The sequence below is a fragment of the Quercus robur genome, chromosome 1 (assembly GCF_932294415.1).
Source record: "Quercus robur chromosome 1, dhQueRobu3.1, whole genome shotgun sequence".
Classification (NCBI taxonomy): domain Eukaryota; kingdom Viridiplantae; phylum Streptophyta; class Magnoliopsida; order Fagales; family Fagaceae; genus Quercus; species Quercus robur.
In genome coordinates, this window is record NC_065534.1 from 23,843,451 (window position 1) to 23,868,552 (window position 25,102).

A 25,102-nucleotide genomic window follows, 5' to 3' on the forward strand; every position below is an offset into this window, starting at 1 on the left:
GTTACGTTTACTATTCAAAAATTGTTAGATAATGATACATTTGTATTTCGGGGAGTTGGGACCTCGTTGCGAGCCCTTTCTCTCTTCAGTTGAACAACTTGCCGTGGTTTAGAGATGGTAGCCAGGGAAGAGTAAAAAATGAAGATGTTGCAAACTTGCGGTCACTTCTTTATGTGGGAAAAATTCTATATAACTGTGAATAAATTTCAGTACGCACAGTAGAAATACAACCTCATAAGAACACTAAGATTTACGTGAAAATTCTTTTTTCTTGAAAGGAAAAAGTCACGAGACAAACTCCAAATAATTTTATTATATTAAATAAAGATTACAACACTTAGAGATATAACTTGAGAAAAAAAAACTTTTTTTTTTCTTTTTACTGACAACTCTCTTCCTCACTGTATATCTCTCACAATTTTCTCTTCCCCTCTTTATTTTTCTCTTCTTTTTTGCTTGCTCTCACTCATGCAGTTCTTCAGAACTGCATTAGTCCTCACACTTTGGGACTTCACTTCTTTTCTTCCCCTTCAGATGGCCGAATGCCTCTCCTTTTATTGCTTCATCTTTTCCTTCTTTTCTCCCTTTCACACTCTTCATATCAAGTCATAATTAATGCAAGCCAACTTATCTTGACTTTGCTTCAACCAATTTCTTTTCTTCAGCTCTCCCTTAGCCGAATGACCCTTGCCTTTTGCTTCTTTCTTTTCTTTCTTCCTACCAACGTCTCTCACAAGTTTAACATCACATATTCATTTATGTGGCTTAACTTTTGTACATCTCTTCATAAATGTTGCTGCACTTTTGTACATAATTATAGAGGAAAAGATGAACCCAATTTCTTCTCTTTCGGACAAGCTTCTCCAACAAGTTCAATTTGCTTTGCTGACTTCTTGCCAATTTTTCAAGACAAAGTGTGGGCTGGAACATGGTGCGGCGCACCCAACACTTTAGGCACATCCTAATTCCTAACCATCATTTAGCAATCAAAGTTGCTGTAAAAGAAAAAAGAATACACACAAAGATAAGCACTTTGTTTGGAGTCTTAGTTGAGGCAAGAAACGATGGCCCTTGGCTATGAAAGGCTTTAAATCGTGGTGGATGGTGGTCATTGGAGTATCAACAAAAAGGAGTTGAATCATTGTTTGGATTTTGGAAAAAATAAAATTTTAAAATAAAAAAAAATAAAACTTTTTTTTTTTTGGTTTAAATGTAATAATGGAAAAAAAAAATTACTTACATGTGTTAATATAATTTTTAATTGATTGATATGGCACCTTTTATGTAAGTTTCCACCTATATTTGAAAACCTTATGCTGTAAAAGTGGCAGTACTCTTTTTATTTTTGGTTTCTTGTTATGCACGAGCGTTTTACTTTTAATAATCTCAAATGTGAGTATTGAATTCGACCCAATAATAAGAATAATTAAAAATTGTTAAGGATTATGGGGTAAAACAATTGAATAAACACAAAATTGAAAGGTTTAGAAGTACAAATTAATTGTTGTCCCTTTTTTTTATAGGATAATTGTTGTCTTTAAAACAATATTAGCAATTTGACACCACAACAAGCTATGTTGTCTATTTTACCACCCTATTTTACAAAACACCCAACATCAGTAGTTTTATTTTAGCATTCAACACAATAAAATAATATATCTACTACAATAAACAACAATCACCACCACCAATGCAATAAAATAATAAGATGACTTTGCACTGTAGCTCAACAACAAAAAAGAAATATGACTTTTGCTCCATTGATGCATTAGCTTTTTGTTCCACTTTTGTTATATTTAGTTGCTAAATTTAGCATTTTATCTATTTGCCTCTAACAATACTAGTGCGTAAGATACAACTAAGTTAGAATTCTACTTGAAGAATTCTGTGACTAGCAATTAATGGGAGGAAAATGTCTCTTTTCCATTGTTTTTGGGGCAAAATCCTGCAGAAACAACACTTAAAGGTAATTGTCTCACTCGAGCGGTTATCAAGTGAACATCAAACAAACACTCACCCAAGCTCACTTGTACTCTCACCTGTCCTTGCTCAAGCAAGCTCATTGAAGTCCCAATACTTCAATTTTGCATGCCAATTATTGTATTCAATTTCCAGAATACATTTTTTGTTGCATGCTTAAGTGAGTCTATTCTTGCTCAAGCGAGCCACTAAAACTAGCATTGGCAATATAAGAATTTTTGTTGAAATTTGGAGTGAGGGGGAGAAGAGAGAGAAATAAATGGCAAAAACATAATTATCATAGTTTGATTCTAGAGATAAACATCTAGAACAAAAATGTTGGTGTGAGTGTGTGTGTTTCAACTTTCAAACACTTATGGCCTGTTTGGAAGTTTAAAAAATGAGGGGGAGTAGAGTAGAGGGAGAGAGAGTAATTCAATTATCTTGTTTGGAAGTTTTTTAAGGAATGAGAGGGAGGAGTTTGGAAGGGTTTGGAGGGGTTTCAACCACCTCTAACCCCTCATTTTTAATTCCCCCAAATTGGAGAGATTTGGAGGAAGAGTAGAGGAGATAAATTATTAACTAGATAAATTTCTCAATTTACCCTTTTTAAATTAATAATAGACCAATGTTACAAGTCCATTTTTAAATAGGGGTAAATTTGTCTATTTTAATCATTTCCTCTCCTCTCCATCCTAATTTTTAAAACATCCAAACAAGGGGAAAGGCTAATAACTCCATTCCCCCTTACTAATTTTAAAAACATCCAAATAAGGTGGAGGGGAACCATTCCCCTCTACTCTCCTCCCCACTACTCTCCTCCCTCCCTAAACTTCCAAATAGGCCATTAAGCATTTTACTTTGTGTCTCACATTGGTTAGGAGTGAGCGGCCATGTGATGGACTTGGGCTTGTTACTCTCACTCTTAGGCTTTATTACTTTTCCTTCCCTTTTCAAGCCATTTAGGTTTAGCCCATTGCCATTTAATGAGCTGTCCGTTAGGCGCCAAATATGCACAATGAGTAATGATTGTTGGAGGTCTAGCCTATTAGACAACTCATTAGTCTTTACTTTGTGTTAGCTTATAAAATCCTAAGTCCCTCTCTCTTCTCTTCAGATTTTTCAGCCTCTCACAATCGCATTTCTCTCCCTCTGTTCTGCTCTTCTACACAAACTTCAGCTCCTAATTTTTGGTTTAAGGAAAGACAAAATAAGGGTTTTTTTTTTTTTTTTTTTTTAAGTTTTTCTTGCTTGGGTGTGTCCAACTTGAAAAATTACCATAGCCTAATCCTGGAAAGTTGTTTGGCTAAGAGAGCCATCTGCACCGTGTTCTACTCCAAATGACACAAATTAATCAACTTTTAAGGACAATACTATTTGCATGATTCTATAATTTGTGAGATAATTCTACATCTCTCTTTCATTTTATGTTATTGCTAATTTCTCAAAGTTTATATTTTGTTGAATCAAAACTTGTTTTCATGGCTATATTTTCCAACAAAAAAATTGTTGAGAGGTTACATCTTTATTGTTGAGATCTCATTAATAAATGTGTCAATTTTTTTTCTTTTTTGCTGGAAATACTATGAGTCAATTGATGCTATATAAAGATATAAAGACGCTAAAACTATGTTATCTATAAAAACAACTTGAAGATGTAGTATAACTTAATTAGGTTTAAAATACAAGAATTGCTAATATAAATAAATACTAATACAATGACCCTAAATAAATGTTTCTGTTCGACGGTGATAGAGCGTTCAACACTACCACAATAGTTGACATGATGACTACTCCTCAATAATTTTGAATTCACGACAAGTAAAACGTCAACAAAGTCCGATCTTATGGTTTAATTACTTTGAATAACTTGATTAAGGGAAAAAATTGGCCTATGCCCTTTTTAAAAAAATAATTCAGCATTTTTCCCTCTTTCCCAAACTAATTAGGGAAATGCCCATATTTTGAAACTCGATTTTCTCAAAATCGAGTTAAGCCTTATAGTGGCGTTTTTAAGGAGTCTATAGTGACATTTTAAGGATTCTATAGTGACATTTTAAGGACCTATAGTGGCGTTTTGTAACTCAATCTCTATGAAGTCGAGTTACCGGTAAAAAAAAGAAGAAAAAAAAATTGCATGTAACTCAACTTCATGGAGATCAAGTTACAAAATGCCACTATATGTCCTTAAAACATCACTATAGGTTCCTTAAAACGCTACTATAGGACTCCAGAAAATTTTTTCTTATAACTTGATTTTGAGAAAATTAAGTTTCAAAAAAGGAGTATTTTTCTAATTAGTTTGGAAAAAGAAAAAAAAAATTGCATGTAACTCAACTTCATGGAGATCAAGTTACAAAACGCCACTATATGTCCTTAAAACATCACTCTAGACTCCTTAAAACGCCACTATAAGGCTCCAAATTTTTTTTTTTTTTTTTTATAACTCGATTTTGAGAAAATTGAGTTTCAAAAGAGGGACATTTCCCTAATTAGTTTGAAAAATAAAGTAAAATACTGGATTTTTTTTTTTTTGAAAGGGGCATTTGCCTATTTTCTCCCTTGATTAAGACATCTAAACCTCCACAAGGGGTTTTGACGTTTTAGAATACGCTTTCTCTCAGCTTTACACTTATGGTAGATTCTTGAAAATTTGCTATAGAAATTTAGCATAAATGTTTGGCTGCATATATAATATAGAAAAAGTGGAAAACCATCACATATCCTTTCTACCCTAGGTAATGCTTAACCCAGTTGTGTATTGGGAATTCGGAAATTTTTTCCTCACATATGCTACTACAGTTCAATATTGGATGGCTAAGCTATGTACGCACGAAATGGGGTCAAGATCAAATTGTCCTTCGTAACTTCGTTTATAAACCAACTATAGAATAATAGAACTATTGTATATAAGACCAAAAGTTGACTGCTTCCAAACCTTGAATAAGTTTCCCATGTATTTGGATTTGTGGACAATAAATTAGTTATCGTCTTGTCTTTCCCCAACTCTTCTAGTCAATCACGTGTCGTTTTTCTAGTAAAAAATTACAATATACAAACCTTTTTCCAACACTTCTATCACAATTCACGACCAACGTTTACAGTCTTGCAGAATCACAAGAAATTAGAGTAATGCAATTTGAAAATGGAAGCCATAATAGAATATGTCAATTTGATGCATGGCTACGCTGACCCAAGTTAAATCTGGGGGCTAATATTTTTTTACTCCCATGCATTTTTAGAAACTTCATTTGGGATTTAAGACGGGCGCTAATGACATCAACTCAGATTAATGGAATTGAATAAACGGAAATTAACCAAGTCAAGAATATCTTTGGGAGGTGTGTCATGCAGTGGCGGAGCCAGGAATTTATATTTGGGGGGGCCATGTATACATTTTTTTTTTTTTTTTTGTGTGTGTGTATGAAATGTCAAATAGTAAGAGCATTAGCATTGGAGAATGCTAATGCCATATGTAAGAGAAATTTAGCATTTTAAGCTTCAAAACACTCTGCATCAGAGAATGCCAAACCCAAGTATTGCAAATTTTTTTGCAATACTGCTACAGTGCAATTCTATCATTAGAATTGCACTGTAGCACAATTCTAAACTGAATATTAATTTTTTATTCCATGGTTCTCTCTCCTTCAGTCCTTTCTCCCTCTCACTCCCACTCTGTCTCTCCGTCTCCCACTCCATGCAAAGTCCCTCTTTCTCTTTCTCTCATCTCACATCTCTCTTTCTCATTCAAGGCTTGCATCGGAGCTGGGTTGGGTTCGTGGTTTGATCTGGGCATGGTGGTGGGTTGGGATCAGTTGATGGTGGGTTTGGATTGGCGTGGATCGGCGGGCTGGGTGTGCTGGAGATGGCTCCGACGGGTTTGACAAAGGTTTGAATCGGAGAGGGTGGGTTGCTGGAGATGGCTCCGATGGGTTTGACAGAGGTTTGAATCGGAGAGGGTGGGTTGCTGTGTTTGACCATGGGTTGCTGTGTCGTGCTTGGTTGGCGAGGTCTGGGTCTTGCTTGGTCGGCGAGGTCTTTGTCGTGCTTGGTCGGCGAGGTCTTGGTTCTGCGTATTGGTCGGCGAGGCCTGGGTTCTGCGTTTTGGTCGGCATGGGTCACGGAGTGGGTTTTTTTTGGTGGGCAGTAGATAGATGAATGAGTAGAAAAAAAGAAAAAATATATTTTATTGTGTAGATATATTATTTTAATGAGTAGAATAGAAAAATAAAAGTTTGGAATGCTGGAGGTATTGTAAAATGGGATGGTATAATGATAAAGTGGCTTTTTGGAATGGTAAAATAGAGTAGAATTGGAATTTCCTGATGCTAATGCTCTAATATACAATATTTCATAACTGAGTATGTATAAACCAAAGTATATTTAATTAAAATTAAGCAATCATGAGACAAAATTAAAAAAATGATTTAATATCTTCAATCAACTATAAAATGGAGATTTGGAAGGACGCTCATTGGAAGTTGACGCTTCAACATTAGAACCTAAAAGTGTACTATTTTCTGAATTAATGTCTTCATTTTTTTTGAAGAATGAGTCAATAGTCCTGAACTTGCCCATGACCTAAATTATCAAATTAAATTATCATTTATTAAATAAAAGACAAACAATCATTTAAATGTCAATACATAAAAAAAATATAGAATAAACAACAACTAAATACATGAATATATATATATATATATATATTGTCTATAATATGTTGATTATTATAATAATAAATAATATATTATAAGAAATTTAAAAAAGAAAGCAATGAAACAAAAAACAAAAACAAAAAACAAAAAAAAAACAAAAAAACAAATATCTGGAGCACGGTGACACAGCACACAAGCTGTCAAGCACAAGCACAAGAAGCTTCACAAAATTGAGTCACAAATTGAGGGGCCCACAGCTGTAGCCTACTGACAATTGTAATAAGAATGGTACAAAATTAGTCACTTTTTATGGCCTCAATTCAACACATATCACGTTTACCCAACAAAAATTGAACACAGTACATATATATTTAACTACTACAATTCTAGAAAGTGCAGAATAAAGAGACAAAACCTTTACCTTTAAACAAAGAGACAAAAATTTTACTTTTAAACAAAGGGATGAGAAGGAAAGATCTAAAATCTGAAAAGATTAAAAAAAGAAAGAAGAAGGGGGCAAAGACAGTGCAGTGGCTGTGGCGAGAAGGACTGAAGGAGGCTGAACCGCTGAAGGAAAAGAGAAAGAACTGAAAGAAGAAAAAGAAGAATGCGAAGCCCAAGTCCTCAACGGAGACAGAGAGAGCGAGAGAGAGAGAGTCACCTGTTGAAAGATTTTTTCTGTTCTGCAACTGCAAGACTGCTGCAACTGTGTGACGGCGTGTGGGAGAGACAAAGTTTCAGACTTTTCAATTTTTTTTGCCGTGTACAAGTAAGACCTAGATACATTGGGATGAAAATTAGAATTTTTTTTCTCTTTTATTTGTTGAGATAATTGTTTTTTTGGCCTAATATGTTGTGGTAATTGTTAATATATCTGTATTCGTTTTAAAGATGCTAAATATGTAATTATTGTAATTTGTTTACATGTATTTGTGGATTATATTTTATTGTACTGAAAATTGTATTTATTTTTAGACTTTATATAAGTATATCATCAGGAATGAGGGGCCAAAATGACAATTATTTAAGAGTCTTCAAATTATTTAAGATATTTTTTTTTAAAAAAAAAATTAGGGGGGCTAAGCGGAAAAATTTTGGGGGGGGCCAAGGCCCCCCTCGGTCCTCACGTGGCTCCACCACTGGTGTCATGCATGCAAAATTAAGATGAGTAATGCTACAGACATAAACTCTTTTATAACATTTTTACAAACTGCTGATGTAACTTTAGTATTTTTCAAATAATTATTGCAAATAAAAATGTGATGTTAGTAATGGACCCATATTAGAAACAAGTTTGAATTTGCTACATCAGCCATTTGTAAAAATATTGTAAAATAATTTGTGTATGTAGCATTACTCAAATTGAGATGTACAGATATATTTCTTCTTTTCCAATTGGGCATACAAGAAAGAGATATATTTCTTCTTTTTCAATTGGGCATACAAGAAACACATTGACGTGTCTCCAGAATTATAATTATAGTTATAACAGCAACCAATAATAATGATGATAATAACTCCCTTAAATGTCTAAGATTATCGTATGGAATAATCTTAGAACAGTGGTGGAGACAGTAATTTGCATATGTGGTACCAAATAAAAATTTTGATGATTTTTTTTTTAAAGAGTTTCAATTTATAGCGTCCGCTCCTAATGATAGGTCTTTATCATCAAACCAAGATACCAATCAGTTTTTGGTATAGGCGGGGATTGAACCCCAGATCTCTTATACAAACATCAGAGACTTTACTAGTTAAGCTAACTAGAACCCACAAAATTTTGATGATTTAGTGTCATATTTCTATGTATTGACATATTCAAAATTAAAACGTAATTTACATTTATTTGAGTCTTACTTTAGCGTGTTCAAGAAGCACAACTGATGAAGAATAAAAATGAGTCATCATCCAAGCTGCTCATCTAACGGGATCGTCTACACAATGTCATCGTCCATAGTAATCCATGTTCAAAACTTCGTTATCTTCATTCATCATATTTGGAGTTTATCTCCTAAGTCCACTACTTCCGAATGTGGGAGTGAGTTTCCTAAAAATTGCTCTCACTCATCCCACTGACTCAACACGTCTCCTATGAGGAGAGTGGCACAAAATAAGGAGATCCACTCAAGTTCTCCTATATAATAGTTAGACTTCATCAAATCAAATCAAATGTTTAAAATTCAAGGACAATTGATGTATATAAACATTATCTATTAAGACATTTAAAAAAAGGGGGGGGGGGGTTAATTTTTTTTATAATTTAAGGAAATTAATCATAATCTGGGTAAACCCAAAGAGTAAAGAAGTTTATCACAATCTTTTTGAAAGCGAGTTTATCACAATCTTAAACATTGATTTATATAGTAAAAAGTACCAGAAAATTGGAGTCAAATTGAATAAAGATGGAGAAAACAATAAAATTGAAAAACTGTGGTCAAAACTCAAAAGTGCTTATCGGTACTCTTAACGAATTAGCATCAGCACTCTAGGACAAGTGCATAAGATTTTTCTTTTCTTTTTTTTTCTCTAATCCTTTTTATGTGATTTTTCCAATTTCCCTTAGAGATAAGGTTTAATCATCTAAAAGTCACGTCCTTTAAAAGAAACTCTTAGAAATTTTCTCTGGAACTTCAATAGAGGAAGAGACCTCTCTTCCATTACTCTACTGAAAAATTTGTCAAAGTAACACTCAAAAACATTTTTCAAACCCGTGAAATTCTCAAGAAAAAAACATTCATATCACTGTGATTATATACCAATAATAATTTTAATGGTTAGAAAAATCAAAATATTGTTACATATACTGGCTGTTACAAGGCTCCACCGTAGGTGTTTGGAGCTGTGGTTGACTTGACAACGTTTTAGGAGCATCGAAGACAGCCAGTGTAGCAAGCGGTGGCTATTTTTGCACTCCAACAAAAAATCACACCAGTTAATATGTGTGTGTAGGTTTCAATTTAAAAACTATTTATGATAAAATGATGCCATTCCATTTTTTTTTTTTTTAAATCTGATACTAAAACGATGCCATTTTGGACTTGAAAAAAAAACTTCGAACAACGTCATTTTAACTTGTAAGTCACTAATTCTCAAAAAAAAAAAAAAAAAAAAAAAAAAAAAAAAACTGATAAGTCACTAAGCTTTATACGACGTCGTTTCAATTTGAACCATTAATTTAGATTTATATATATAGATCAAACATTCACCCTCTCTTTCTCCAGTCAGCCTCCCTGAAACAAGTCTCTCTTTCCATCACTTTCTATCAACTTCCTCTGCCATTCGATGCCATTGTTCTCAGAGTTTCCCTCTTTACTCTCTTCTCTTTGTCACAGCTATTCTTAGGTAGTTTCTAAAGAAGGTTTTTAGGTTCAATACCTACTATGCTCTTCCTTGCAATGCTTTCTACTAGGTTTGCTTGTGTATTCTGTTTTCAATGGTTTTATTTTATCTTTTAAGGGTTGGATTTTGTTTTTTATTTATTTATTATTATTTGTGATTTGAAATGGGATCTTTTTTAGAGAAATATTGTGAATTTGTTTTTGTTGTTTGGAATAATTGAGTTTTTTAATGATTATGACATGGTTTGGGGGTGTTAATTGCTATTAAATTACTGATTATCCCAAAAACTTAAGCTGTTAGGAAATGATGAATTTAATCACTTAATCATAAGTCTAACACTTCCTCTCACTTGTGGGCCTAAATGGGATTGAACTCAGGATCTCCTGCTCTGATACTATGTTAAATTACCGATTATCCCAAAAACTTAAACTATTAGGAAATGATGAATTTAATCACTTAATCATAAATCTAACAATTGCATTGTATTTAGTTCTTGAGAAAATAAAGAAATAACCGATCTAATTGCGCCAAACCAGTACGGTACACCACACCTTGTGTTAACCGATTCTCACCCCGCCACAAGTAAGGTGCGCAATCAAGTATGATGAATAATTGCTCCTATAACTACAACGTAGAACCCCTCTACCAAAACCAGCCCCATCGCAAGCCCTAATTAAAACAAAGTAAAAAGTTAGGGAGTAAAAAAATTATGAAAATATTTTAAACATTAAAAGTCAAAGAAGGTTTTTATGCTCCATACTTACTATGCTCCTCCTTGCAATGCTTTCTACTAGCTTTGCTTGTGTGTTCTGTTTTCAATGGTTTTATTTTATCTTTTAAGGGTTGGATTTTTTTATTTATTTATTATTATTTGTGATTTGAAATGGGATCTTTTTTAGAGAAATATTGTGATTTTTTTTTTTTTGTGTGGAATATTTGAGACTTTTAATGATTATGACATGGTTTGGGGGTGTTAATTGCATTGTGTTTAGTTCTTGAGAAAAAAGAGAAATAACCGATCTAATTGCACTAAACCAGTACGGTACACCACACCTTGTGTTGACTGATTCTCACCTGTCCACAAGTAAGGTGCGTGAACAAGCATGAAGAATAATTGCTCCTATAACTGCAGTGTAGAACCCCTCTACCAAAACCAGCCCCATCGCAAGCCCTAATTAAAACAAGTGAAATGCTAACGAGTGCCCTTAGGGCACTAATTAATAATCCATTTAAAAAAAATTTATGAGAAATGAAAAAAAAAAAAAAAAAGTTAATTAATATTTTGACAATTTTTTTCATTTCCCATAAAAGTGGTATCAAAAATTTCTTAAAATTGATTATTAACTAGTGCCCTAAGGGCACTCGTTAGCATTTTCCTTAAAACAAAGTAAAATGATTAAAAAAAAGTAAAAGGTTAGGGAGTAAAAAAATTATGAAAAAATTCTAAACATTAAAAGTCAAAGTTCACTTTAAAAAAATTAAAATCAAAATACTGACCCAACCATCATTTAATTTATTTTAGTCTTTTATAAAATATGTGCGTGGAGAATCAGCTCGACAGATGTCATGTATGTGGCCAAATATTACTCTACTCTCTGTCTGCCACCCTTTCCCAAAGGAGAGGAAACCTTCTTGTACACCCTATAGTAACGTGTATGGGCGGAGCTTTTTCTGTGAAATTTTTATTAAGATTTTGGTTAAAGTGATGTTCGGATACTAGTATAAAAATTTTTATTATAAATTAATACGTTATTAATCACAAAAAATAATTTAAACATTTATTATGTTATTTAAGTGATATTAACCAAATTCTTGACACATTAATTTATAAATTGTGAAATATATTTTATAGTAGCTCTAATATTTTCTTTTGTATGATAAAATTTATAACTATTAAGAGTTTTGTAGTTAAACTTGTGTTTCTAATGGAAATATTGAGAAATCAAATTTTGGTCATCGCAGCATGGCCTTGGACGCCCTACGTACACGCTGACATGCTCAAATAACCTTATTTTGGACATGTCGGCATAGCCGCCCGTTACTATCTATGAGCTATATTTAAAATTAAAAATAAAATATATGGTCCCCAACTGCTAACCTCGGTTGATTCAAACTTCTATAGAAGGTAAGACCTCCCCCTAAGGCAGGTTTTATATCAAGATGGCCAAAGTCAAAGCAGCATTGAAGGGTTAAACGCTAAACACCTCTTCAAACTTTCATTCTAGACTTCTTTGGTCTTTGGTAGTGTTATATATTTTCATTCACAAATTCCAGTGTCTAGTCTTTATTGATTTCTCATCCCAGCTGATACTCATCAACAAGCTCTCACGAAGAAACGTAGAGAAGAAATTAAACATGGCTTCCGAGGGAGAAAGCACTTCTCCATCTCTACAAGACACACCTGTTTGGGCTTTGGCAATCGTTTGCTTTATATTCATCTACCTCTCGATCTTTATCGAGTACTTGATCCATCTTCTTTCCAATGTAAGTAAACCAAAATTAACTATTGATTTACACAAGGGATAGTATATAATATGGTCTGCAATTTGATTGATGAACTTTCGTGCTTTTAAGTTCATAAATGCTAAGTCAAAGGTTGTTAATATTACTTGATTATTAACTATGGTTTAATTTATTGGTGCAGTTGCTCAAAAGACACCGAAAGACTTCTTTGTTTGAAGCTGTGGAGAAGCTTAAATCAGGTAGGTTTCTAAATTATACAATTTAATCAGTCTATGTATAAGTGTCCGATTGATTTCTTTATTTACTTGGTTTTATTTTGGTGTTGTTGCAGTGTTGATGTTCTTGGGGTTCATGTCTCTTATATTAGCCGTAACTCAAAGATACATTGCCAAAATCTGCATACCCATCAATCTTGCAAACTCAATGCTTCCTTGCCGTAAAAGTGCATCAATAGAAACTACTAAAGCAGTGGGATTTTCTCACATAGGGACTGGCACATATGAACATTCATTGCAGGCAAAAGATGCTTTTGGGGATATTCCATGGCTAGAAAGAAGATTGGCAGAAGCTGACACTACTACTAGTACTGGCACTAGCAATTCTGATTATTGTGGTTCTCAAGTATGTTCTATCAATCTTAATTATTTATGACATTTTCACAATTATTTAAATAATTTTATTCTGATTCGTGCATAATAAAATTGGTGTCACCTATGATATTTTTTTAATGGCAATATATCATGTTAATAATTATGAAAATATGGTGTGTAACATAATTTTTTTTTTTTTTTTTGGAAAAATTGTGTGTAAATTTCTAGTTTAGAAAAGAGGAGTTTTTTTTTTTCCTTATTTTCTTTTCATTATTAATTGTGATTGGTTTGCAGGGAAAGACGTCTTTTATATCACAAGAAGGGATCCTTCAGCTGAACAATTTCATCTTTGTGTTAGCGATCATGCAGATTGTCTATAGTTTTCTGACCATGGCTTTAGGAAGGGCCAAGGTATGCCTACTCTTTTGCAATTAATTTTGAGGCAAATTGCATGTTTACTTTTGAATATTTTAGTGAAAGTTGTTATCAATTATAAGCAATCCTTTATTAGAAATAAGAAATTAGTTTTATTTGTACATTATCTTTGTAGAAAAGATGTATGCACAAGAAATACAATTAGTATTTTTTTTCATTAGGAATAACAATCCTTTAAATTTTTGCTATTAATTTCCTTTTTGAGCAATCTTTGGTGGAAATCTCAACCTCAAACCCAGTTAATTTGAATACAAGATCTTAGAGTTTTTTTAAATGAAAAAAATAATTAAGTGCAAAACAGCTGCCCCCCCTCGTTGGCTCTAATTATATGCAAGTCAATGCACGCAATACATAATGGACTACGGTAAATTTGCAAAGGCAAAATATTATGTATAAAATATTAAATTTGTTCTTGTACTCAGGTCACAGATAAAATAAAGATCAGTTGAAACAATTGAAGGAGAGAATAGTTGAAATCGTACTGGCCGTTTTTGTGAGCATTAGATGAATTTGGACAAAATATTCAAGGATGGCATCCTTATTTGTTATTCTAATTAAGATTTCAGTAGTGCATCATAATATATGCTACATTGCAGAGATTTAAGAAGAGTTTGTAAACATCATTATAATCTATACAAAACTGAAGTTGTTTTACTTTATAAAATTGTGCCACGTAAACTTTTGAGAGTTTATCATTTTAGTTTACACATCATTATACCATTATTTTTTTAATTAAATTTATATTATATTCTATCTATATTCAAACCTCCCATTAGAATTTTTAATATATATAATTCTATATAAAAACACAATCATAATGAATGCATAATACTAAAATATAAAATTTCATATACAAACTTAATTGTAAAAAATCTCTATTTAAAAATAAACATGTATGATCAAATTTCATATTTAGACTAAGGGCGGTAATCTGTGTTCGCGGATCGAGTTCGTATCGTGTTGACCCATGAGTATTTAGCTATATGGGTTGACACGAACCAGACCTGTTTAGTAAATGTGTCAAGAATTTTCAACTCTAACACAACCTATTTATTAAAAAAATTGACCCAACACGACACGTTTAACCTGTTTAATAATTTGTTTGATTAATAAGTCATACCTGACCTGAATAACATGTTATCAATTATCATATATCTAAAATTAAAATGCAATTATAACCATATATATATAGTAATAAACACATAATTACAACCATAAATTAAGCAATAATAACAAAAGCTAATACTTTTATAAGCTAAATGAGTCAAATAGGTTCATATGTTAAACATAAACACAACTTGTTTATTAAACAGGTTAGTCGTGTTGACCCGAATGAAAAATATAGGGCACAATTTTGTTGAGTTAAAGTCAATTTATGAAATAATTTTTTTCCTCAAGAACTTTATTGTATTTACTCTTTAGCTTGGCCCCCTTGGAAAATATTGATGGCTTTGCCGCTGAATGTCACTTATCTTTTCAGGTATAAAATTCCATTGAAGGTTGAAAAATGACATAATTTCTTAGACTATCACACAAAAAAGTCATAAAAAATTAATATAATATTATTAAAAGTCTCACACTCAATAACTTTCCTATGCATAATATAAGTTAGCGACTAGTTATGGATTGTAATGCACTTTAATGATGGGAGAAAATGATTCGTATTCGGACACAAATTTAAAGTAGTTGCATACTTGCTATATTCAAAAAAAAAAAAAAAAAAAAAGCTGTTGCATACTTGCCTGTGTTTTTCACTTTTTCTTTATATATAATTGGACTTTTTTTTTCACATACCTAAACTTTCTTTTAATTTAAAAAAAAAAAAAAAAAAAAAAAAATAGTGAGTAAACTCTTTAATGCACTATGCACAGTTGCCTACAAAAAGGCTACACAATAACTTTTATCCAGTTATCAGTGTACGTTTGGTCATAAATTCATTTGTCAAAACAAAATAACCAAGGTGACACCATTTCCATTTTTTTATTTATAAGTTTATTCTAAAATAAAGTTATCTTTATTATCTCACTAAGAAAAATAACATTATATAACTCATTGATATAAATATTTTTTACCAGCAATACACACTCTCTCTCTCAAAATTAACTTCAATAATTAAGAAACTTGATATAAAACCTAGATGTAAATAGTTTTTTGTTTCCTTTTTTTTCTTTTTTTTGGTCCTCTAATTTGGCCATTGGAATTGGAGGAATGTTAATAGATGAGGCGCTGGGAAGCTTGGGAGAAAGAAACTCAGACAGTTGAATACCGAGTAGCTAATGGTGAGTTACAGTATTTTACCCATTTTGAGAGAATTTTTTTCTTTTAGCCACTTTGATTTTCTAGCACATCAATGAAAAAGGACTTAAAAATATATTAAATTTCTTTTTAATCGAAAATTGAGAAAGAAAGAATATCATCCACAAATATTTAAAAAAAATCATAATTACAACGTGTCTTCTACTTCTTACTTCTTAGCTTCCTCTTTAACTTGGTTCATACTTTCGCTGGTCTGCTCCATTTTCATAATTGTAGACTTGTACGTAGTCTTTAATTCGTAAAAAAAAGTTTATTGTGTTAGGCAGTTAGCTACTACGTAGAATGGTTTCTCAAAAAAAAAAAAGCTACTACGTAGAATACTAAAAATATAAATAAAATTGTAGTCAATGAATTTTAAATAATGCAACTTGGAAATGCTCAGATTATTTTTTGTTGCTGAAATGGTTGGTTTTTCTTCCATTTCCCATTGTTTTTTTCTTCTAGGTAGAATACAGTGTGTATGTAATTAACCAAACATGACTTTTGTTTATAAACGTACAAGCTTTCAATTATATATGCTTTGTGGACAACAAGAAAATCCTTCATATATAAAAATAAAAAAGAATAATAATAATATACAAAAATAAATCCTAATATTTTAATTTTTTATATATATAAAATTTAAAAAAAATCAACACTCACCTCTTTGATATAAGTCAAATTCACTTGTGCTGATATATTAATAAATATACTAGAATTACACTACCCAATTATAAGTTAATAACTATCTTCTTAATAGAACATTTTCTTCTGCTGCAGCCATGTTCTATTGTGCAGAAATCTACAAAAATTTGACATAGAAAATGAGAAACGTTTTGCATACGCACCTAAAAAAAGGTCAGGAAACTAATAACCTTGTGGACCAACAGGTCCTGCATTAGTTCTCAGCATAAACATTTTGCATACGCACATTAAGTCAAATTTTTAGTCCTAACATTTTGCTAAGTCAAATTTTTAAGTCCTAACATATCAAAGACCTCGAAAACTCTAACTTCTGAAAGACGTAAAAAGACAAAAATTATTTTTATCTAGAAATGGAGATCTATATCAATATTAAAATATAATGAAATATATACTTATATACACAAAAATAGTTCAGCACATTATAAAAATAAAAATAAAAAACAAAGAGTATAGTCATTTGTTGTCCCAAAGTAGATCAAAATACATTGAGTCTAGACGAGGCCATTGCTATAACCCAGAAGCCTTTCAGGACAGATTTCCATGTTTTTGAAGAGTCATGTTGTTTGGTCAAATGAAGAAAATAATTCGTGTAAAAATTAAGATAAATAGCATGATTGCCAAACCCTAGCCCATAAAGAATGTGGATATTGCCACAAATTCTGCCATGCTAATTAAATCGATGGCAATGATGGTCGCAAATGCCATCACAGTTATTGTGAGATTTTATTGTGGTCATAAAAGAACCTCAATGAAAAATAAAATGTTTGAAAAAAATTTACTAGGTTAGTAAAAATGTCAGATCTTATTTGCAATTTTTATTTTCTGATGAGATATTTTTAAACTCAGCATATGCTTGGAATTCTCCTTTTTTTTTTTTTTTTGCTTTTATCCCATGCCAGTATAAGAATATGAATCATCATGCATGTCCACTATTTATCATTATTTCAATATGGCTAAATAAAGATTATTTGAGGGCTCACATTCTTTTACCATATACATGCAAGCTGATTCCACCATTTTTATTTTTTTCACATCATGACTCTTTATTTAGATCCCGATCGATTTAGATTTACAAGACAAACAACCTTTGGGCGCCGACATATGAGTTCTTTTACAAGAATATCATTCCTTCTTTGGATTGTGAGTTCATTTTCTTTTCATAATTGTGATATACTTCCATTGTTGTCCTTCCCTCAAGAATTTACACACGTAGCGCTAACAGTGTAATTTTTGTATATAAATTTGAATTGAACCAGAAATGCTTCTTCCGTCAATTCTTCAATTCAGTAGCCAGAGTTGACTACCTCACTCTACGCCACGGTTTTATCTCGGTTAGTTTCTCCTTCTATCTTTCTGAATTACAGTTTTCATCCTAGATACTCATTATTTAGGACTATAAATTAACTAAGTCGTTCATAAACAGTTTGTAATTTGTTCGATAAAAAACTCATTCATGTTTATTTGTTAATAAAAAAGCCAAGTTTAATTGAACCTTGATTTTAGACTTGTTTGATAAATGACTCAAGCTCAAGCTAAAAAAATTATTCATGAACAAAGGGTCCAATAAAAAACAAGTCAGGTTTAGGTTCGTGGACTTAGTAATAACTAATAAGACTTAGCATGGACTTAGTAATAACTAATAAGCTTGATATGAACTTGGTAATAAGTTTATCATGGACTTGAAAAATAAACTCATATCTTACTAATCATTTAATTAATTGGAAGCTAGGACCACTCATTCAAAACAAAAGAACTTGATAATGTATTTGTGTTAGATCTCGAGTTCAAAAACTCAATATAAATCTTGAATTTGAGTTCAAGCTAGGCTTGACTAATGAATTAAGCCAAGCCAAGTTTAGTGTTTTGTACCTTTTGACGAGCTCAAGCTTAAGCATTGATTATAGACTTGGTTTAAACTTAAGTCAAATTTGAACATTCAATACTTAACAAAACTCGGCTCATTTATAGCCCTAATTATTATATTATATAATTCACAATTCTCAAAATCATGTTAAGATTATTTAGAATTGTGTAATTTCTTTACCAAGCTGCAATAAACAAAAGTGTCTTCAAGATGTTAGAATTTATAATAATAAAAAATTAGTAAACACAATATTTTAAAATTTAAACTATCTAGAAATTGGAATGTACTATTTTCAATTTCTGCCTTTTTCTTTCTTTATTTTTGGATGAATGAGATTCAATGTGTACACAATATACAAGAGCTTAGCTGCTTATGTCATTATTTTTATTTATTTATTTTTGGATAAAAAGCTAAGATGACACTAATATGACTCTCTTCCACTGATTTTGTAGGCCCATTTGGCAGCAAATAACAACTACAATTTCCAAAAGTATATACAACGATCGCTGGAGGATGATTTCAAAGTTGTAGTGGGCATCAGGTTTTGAATTTATACACCCACTATAAAATTCGTTTGCCCAATTGATGATTGATATTCATCTTCCACTTTATATCAATAACTTCTTTTTTTTCCTGCTGCCAAGTCTAACAAATTTTTGTGAGTTTTAGCTAGTTGAATTAGTTATAAGGTGTCTTGTCATCAAATAAGAAATCTCAGATTCAAAACCCTATCTATACCAAAATCAATTAATATTTTTAACCTGCTGATAAAAAAAAACCAAACGTATCTAAAAAATATAATAATAAAAAGAATAAAAAAGTCCAGCAAACTTTGATATGCATGCTCAATAATGGGGCGATCCGCAGTAGGTAAATAAATTGTAGTTAGTTTGGGCTACTTTTCCATCCTAAATGGGATCCGTGGGTCTTGCTAGCTCACATCAAAATGAAGGATGGCCTGAAAGGGCCAACATGTAAGCATTGCTATGTAATTGTTGGCACCTCTCTCTCTCTCTCTCGGAAATAAGACTATAGATATTTTATTTAATATAAATCAGTTTGTATAATAGAAAAAGGAAATAAGACTATAGATATTATATTTAATATAAATCAGTTTGTATAATAATAAAAAGAAATGAAGGGTATTCTTCAAACCATGACTTAGAGCATTCACATCTAATTATACATAATTTTTATATTTTGGACTAACAAAAAGTTTTCGTGTCTACTTTAGATAACAACTTTCACAATACACCTTACATTCCGCGTCTCATTTGCAATATATTTTTAAAAAATTTAGGTAAAATGTAGAACGAGTATGGATCAATTGCAAACTGATCCCTTGTATTATCAATTTTGTATTATTCCTCCTAAGATTTAAGAATTGTTCAAATTGACTCCTCTATCTCTAATTATTCATTCCATATTATCCTTTTTGTATTTTTATTTATGCATTTTCATTTCGGTTGTTTATGCTGAATTTTTATTTGTTTTTCGAATCAAACGAAACTTATATTTATTTTGTACTAAATAAATTTCATCTCCTATATTATTAGAGTAATACTCATACACAAAAAATTTAATAACATTTTTCATACATGTTGAGTTAGCACGTTTTTATTGATTCTCATTCAAACCTACTATTGATTTCATTTTTTTACCGACCGCTCACAATCTGCCACATCAACCAAGTGTCAAATTTTTTGTCGAAATATTTATGTTTCTAGACTTTCTCATACTATTAACCATTGTTATTGATTCTGTTCCGTTCTGGTCGGAACGGCCGAAATTTTTCGTACCGATATGCAAACTGGTACCGGAATACCCCACGTTCCACCTCGGGTCAAATTTCGGGCTGTTTCGGTCCATTCCGGTCATTCCGGCCGAGATGCAAATTTCGGCCGGTACCGGATTTGGCCTATTATTAACTTTTTTTTTTTTTTTAAAGTTTTATTTGGGAGTTCTTTTGATGATGAATTTGATCCTTCTCTCATGGATGATGATGAGGAGGAGGAATAAATCTTGTATTATTTGATATTTAGTTATTGTCTTGTAATCTTCTTATTGTGTGATGTTAAATTGATGTTATATTTCAAGTTATTGATGTTTAAGACTTAAGAGTTAAGACTAAATGATTTGTATTATTTGATATTTAGTTATTTATTTATTAGAATTGACAATTTTATGTTCTACAAGAATATATATAAATTATTTTTTAAGAACTCCGAAACACCCTAAAACGGTACGCCGAAATCGGCCGGTACCGAAATATTCCATTCCACTGGACAAACCGAAACGGGTCCGAAACGGTATTAAAAACAATGCTATTAACTATGCTTTTACTTTTCCATATCTATATTATCAAACTTAATTAACATATTTTTTAAACTATGTGAACAGCCCTGTAATGTGGTTTGTCGTCGTCATTTTCATACTTGTGGATGTGTACGGTGAGCAAAGAGTCCTTGATTACTTTATATTTCTTTTTATCATATTATGTTCCATCTTTATAGTCAAATAACTTAATAAATTATATTCATAAATTAAAACAGGTTCGCATTTCTACCTCTGGGTATCATTTATCCCATTAATTGTAAGTATATTCAAAACTTGTAATGCAGTTTCTTATAGTTGTGACATCTTACAATGTTTAACAGCCGATTTTCATGCATTGTAGACAGTGCTAACTCTTGGAACCAAACTCGAAGTAATTGTAGCGAAAATGGCTATTGAACTCAAAAATCAGACTCATGTAATCAAAGGAGCACCTATGGTGCAACCCCATGACAATCTCTTCTGGTTCAATCACCCAAAATTTGTCCTAACCCTTTTACACTTTACTTTGTTTATGGTAATATATTCCTCCTCATACTTAAATCAAAAAATGTTAATTAATCTTCTTACTCTAGGTAATTGCTAAAATGAATTGACTGACTGTTTTAATTTATCCTTCTTTTTCCAGAATGCATTTGAGATTTATTTCTTTGCTTGGGTCACGGTATGGCTTCCTTTTGGTCTTATTCTATTTGCATTATATATATATAGTCAAGTAATTGTGCACTCATTTAACAAGTTCATCTTTCTTTTACTTTTCAGTTACAATATGGAATAAAGTCTTGCTACCATGAAAGTCTTGAAATTCTCATTATCCGGATGGTATTAGCGTACGTGAATTTCTTTCCCTCTTCTTTTGTTTCCCCAATTAAGTAATTTCTTTATTTTCCCATCACCACCATCCAAGAAATTTCTAAATACCATATTTCCAATTTTTCAATATCTTGTCCATATATTAACTAAGTAATAATTTCTTTATTTTCTCATCACCACCATCTTATAAGAAATTTCTACGTAACATATTTCCAACGTAAAAATGATATTGCTCTAATTATAATGTGTCATGCCAACAATTTTAGTGTAAGATTTGTTGTGTGCCTAGCCTTATTGATTTAAATTTGTTCACTGAAATTAAGTTGTTTATTTTTTGAATTCTATCTCTAGGGTGATAGTTCAGGTCTTGTGCGGCTACATTATTCTTCCCCTCTATGCTCTTGTAACCCAGGTATTTATATGTGCATCTACATGTATGAATTCATGAATGCACATTCTTATTAGCTTATTTATAAACTGGGCTATCGTTTGCACAGATGGGATCACAATTCAAAAGCGCGGCGCTAGAAGATCAAACAGTGCATGTTATAAAGAAATGGTATGCTGAATCGAGGGACAAGAAGAAACGAAAACAAGATCTTTCACAATATGGTCCAGATTATTTGTCTACTCCATCAAGCAGCAACAGAACCTTTGGTTCCCCTGATTTGTCTTCTCATCATCACATTCACCGGGTGCTAACATTCTCTGAGAATGTCACCCATGTTTCTAGCGAAATTGAAATTGTTGAAGAACATCAAGAAATTCACCAAGCCACAGACATGGATAGTTCAAATAATATGGCGCAAATAGAACTGACAGAGGTCACTAAAGCTCAAAATTAGAGTTTAAAGAATGAAAGCCAACAAGATCAAGATGATTGCCTATTTAGAGGGTTGGGAGCGGGCTTTTTTGACCAAGTTCAGTTTATGTATGTACTAGCTCATCTGTTAATTATAAATATCCATAAAATAGCGTTGTATACATAAAAATTTGAAAGTTGGTTATTGTTGTGCAAGAGGGCCTTCCATACAAGATTAATTGTGAAAAGTATTATTAGTTTTTATAAAAATAAAAAATAAAAAAATCTTTAACCAAATGAACAAAGAGAATCTGATTAAAAAAATAAAAAATCTGCGTGGGACTGGGATAGCATTTCCACACAAGTTAAGTTGTAAAAATTACTGCAAATTTTAGAAAGATCTCTAAATAAATAATAGGAATGAAGAAAATCTAAATGAAACTCTTGTATGAGATAAAAATGAAAAATCGTTGGCTTTATTGCTCCATATATTCAACCTCGGTGGTTGACAATGCTACAATGGAGTGTAGAGTTGACCTCCAAAGGCTCCAACTCACTAATGTTTTGCAAATGTAAACAAGTAGCCTATAATATAACGACACTTATCTTGATCATTAACATAGTCTAAGTCAACATAATTAACCAACTGTGCATCTTAAATCTTCTCTCAAGTCTTAAACCCAATTCATCAATTCCCAAAATGTATCTCAAGATTCATTTAGCAAATTGCCAATGATCTTTCCCTGGATCATGTGTATAATGACTAATCATGCTGATAGCATGTGAAATGTCAGGTCGAGTATTTTTCATGAGTAATTCTTAAATACTCTCGAAGTATAGAGAATGGTGCTCCCTCCTCTCATATTCATGGTGAGGTTCACTCATTAAATTCATGGTGGGGTCCACCATGAATGTGAGGAGGGAGCACTATTTCTCCATACTCCGAGAGTACCTAAGATTTTTCCCAAATATACATAAATCTACCAATCAAACTCACATGGGGGACATGAGTCATGCACTTTTGCTCCTCATTAGTGCGCAAGAATAACAAAGAATTAAGCTTAAAGTTAGGGGTACAAATATAGGCTTAGTCTTCCATACAAAAAACCACTCCTTCATGTGTGCTTTGATAGAGGGGATTAAAAAGGTAAGGAGAATAGAGAATTGTATCTTTCCTTTATTTTGGGAGGAGAAGATAAATGAAAGAAACATCATACCACTATTATTTAAGAAACTACTTTTATTTTTATTTTTATAGTACTTAAGTTTTATTACAATAATATATTGTATTAACAAATGAATATTAGAATTACATCGTGGAGAATATTGAAATTGTGCTTCCTTTCTCTATTTTCCTTCCTCTTTTCTCTCTAACTTAGGTGGATTAAATATTTAAACTTCCTAGGCCCGGATGGAAAATGTTGCTCATCCTTACTTTCCATTCTAGTTTTCATCTGTACCAAATGGTTGAAAATATCAATCTCTCCCCTTTTTTTTTAAGAAAAATGTTATGTCCACAATATTTTCATAATAATAAATCATAAGTAACAAGTTGTTACAGGTTATTATTGGTGGCAAAAAAGTAATTTCAATTGTAGCCTTGTAAGTTTAAATTAAAATTAATAACAACTTACCACTTATAATTTGTCGTAAAAAAGTTGTAGACATAAAACTTTTTTTTAATCCTCTCCAAAATCCCAAACTAAACTCATGGAGTCGAGCTAACCTAAGCATTGCATCTATCAATCATATATGGCAACATCAGCCAATTAACTAAAGCACAACTATAGACATTAAAAAAACTCATAATTTAATTTCACAACTTCCAAAGGTGTTAAGTTGTAGTTGGTTTTACACACACACACACAAAAAAAATTGTAGTCTGTTCAAAATTACTTTTACATGATTCTATCATTTACACAATTTTTTATAGATTATGGTAAAGAGTACCCTTAGGGCATTGGTTAATAATCTAGTTAAAAAAAAATTTAATGGGAAAAGATAAAAAAAAACAATTAATATTTTGATAGCTTTTTTCATTTCCCATAAAAGTGATGTCAAAACTTTCTTAAAATGGATTGTTAACCAATGCCCTAAGAGCACTTGTTAGCATTTCTCAATTTTTATTAGGGTGGTATTTATTATACATGCTCAAATTGTACATAAATCATGACTTGAAATCACAATTTTCAAGTTGGAAATTGATTATAAATCACGATTGACATACCGTTTAAGTGTGTATGAAAGTGTATATAATAAGGTATGTGAACTAATTTTTACCTTTTTTATTTTATATATATATATATATATCAATCATAACGTACCTCCTTAACATTTTTTTAAAATTATAAAGTTTATTGCGTTTATAGACTTGCTGCATTATCTCTCCCAAAAAAAAAAAAAAAAAACTTGCTGCATTCTATCAGTCAACTTGGGCCGCATAATCATTCAAACTAGTGGTGCTCCCCCATAGACTAATTAACACCTTTTTTTTTACACTTTTTTCCGTAGACTAATCCAAGATTCCATTTGTCGCATCTGTCTAACTTTAAATCAAAATCAGTGATAGACGTGCGCACAAAAAAAAAATTGCAAAAGAGATGTAGACGTAACGTTTTTCATATAAATTAAACCCAAATTTAAATTAACCAAGACAAGTTGCAAGACAATTTGGGGGAACACTCACACACAATGTGCTCCCTAACTTACATACCACGTGTACATCAAAAAAATATGCTAAACACAAAACGACATGACCATTGAATGACGATGCCATATGCAAACATCATATTGCCCAAACTCAATCGCCATATTATGCATATATCCGATCGATGAAATCAAAGTTTTA

At 31.7% G+C, this 25,102-nt stretch overlaps 1 protein-coding gene across 1 annotated transcript; it reads left to right on the forward strand.

Annotated features, from left to right (window-relative positions):
• Positions 1 to 12,098: 12,098 nt before the first annotated feature.
• On the forward strand, positions 12,099 to 22,502 carry LOC126726232 (MLO-like protein 3). The gene is made up of 15 exons (XM_050431451.1): positions 12,099 to 12,437; positions 12,598 to 12,655; positions 12,748 to 13,037; positions 13,301 to 13,417; positions 15,660 to 15,720; positions 17,493 to 17,581; positions 17,698 to 17,772; positions 18,758 to 18,846; positions 20,706 to 20,755; positions 20,858 to 20,898; positions 20,983 to 21,156; positions 21,268 to 21,303; positions 21,402 to 21,469; positions 21,804 to 21,864; positions 21,950 to 22,502. The coding sequence occupies exons 1-15, from the start codon at positions 12,309 to 12,311 to the stop codon at positions 22,295 to 22,297; spliced, it is 1,686 nt and encodes a 561-aa protein (XP_050287408.1). The 5' UTR covers positions 12,099 to 12,308; the 3' UTR covers positions 22,298 to 22,502.
• Positions 22,503 to 25,102: the final 2,600 nt, after the last annotated feature.

What these genes read in the sequence shown, in the direction of transcription:
- LOC126726232 (XM_050431451.1), top strand. Translation starts at nt 12,309, where the DNA reads ATGGCTTCCGAGGGAGAAAGCACTTCTCCATCTCTACAAGACACACCT. An exon ending in TGTGGAGAAGCTTAAATCAG is followed by an intron (nt 12,656 to 12,747) that starts GTAGGTTTCTAA and finishes GTGTTGTTGCAG; the next exon opens with TGTTGATGTTCTTGGGGTTC. An exon ending in ATTTCTTTGCTTGGGTCACG is followed by an intron (nt 21,304 to 21,401) that starts GTATGGCTTCCT and finishes TTTACTTTTCAG; the next exon opens with TTACAATATGGAATAAAGTC.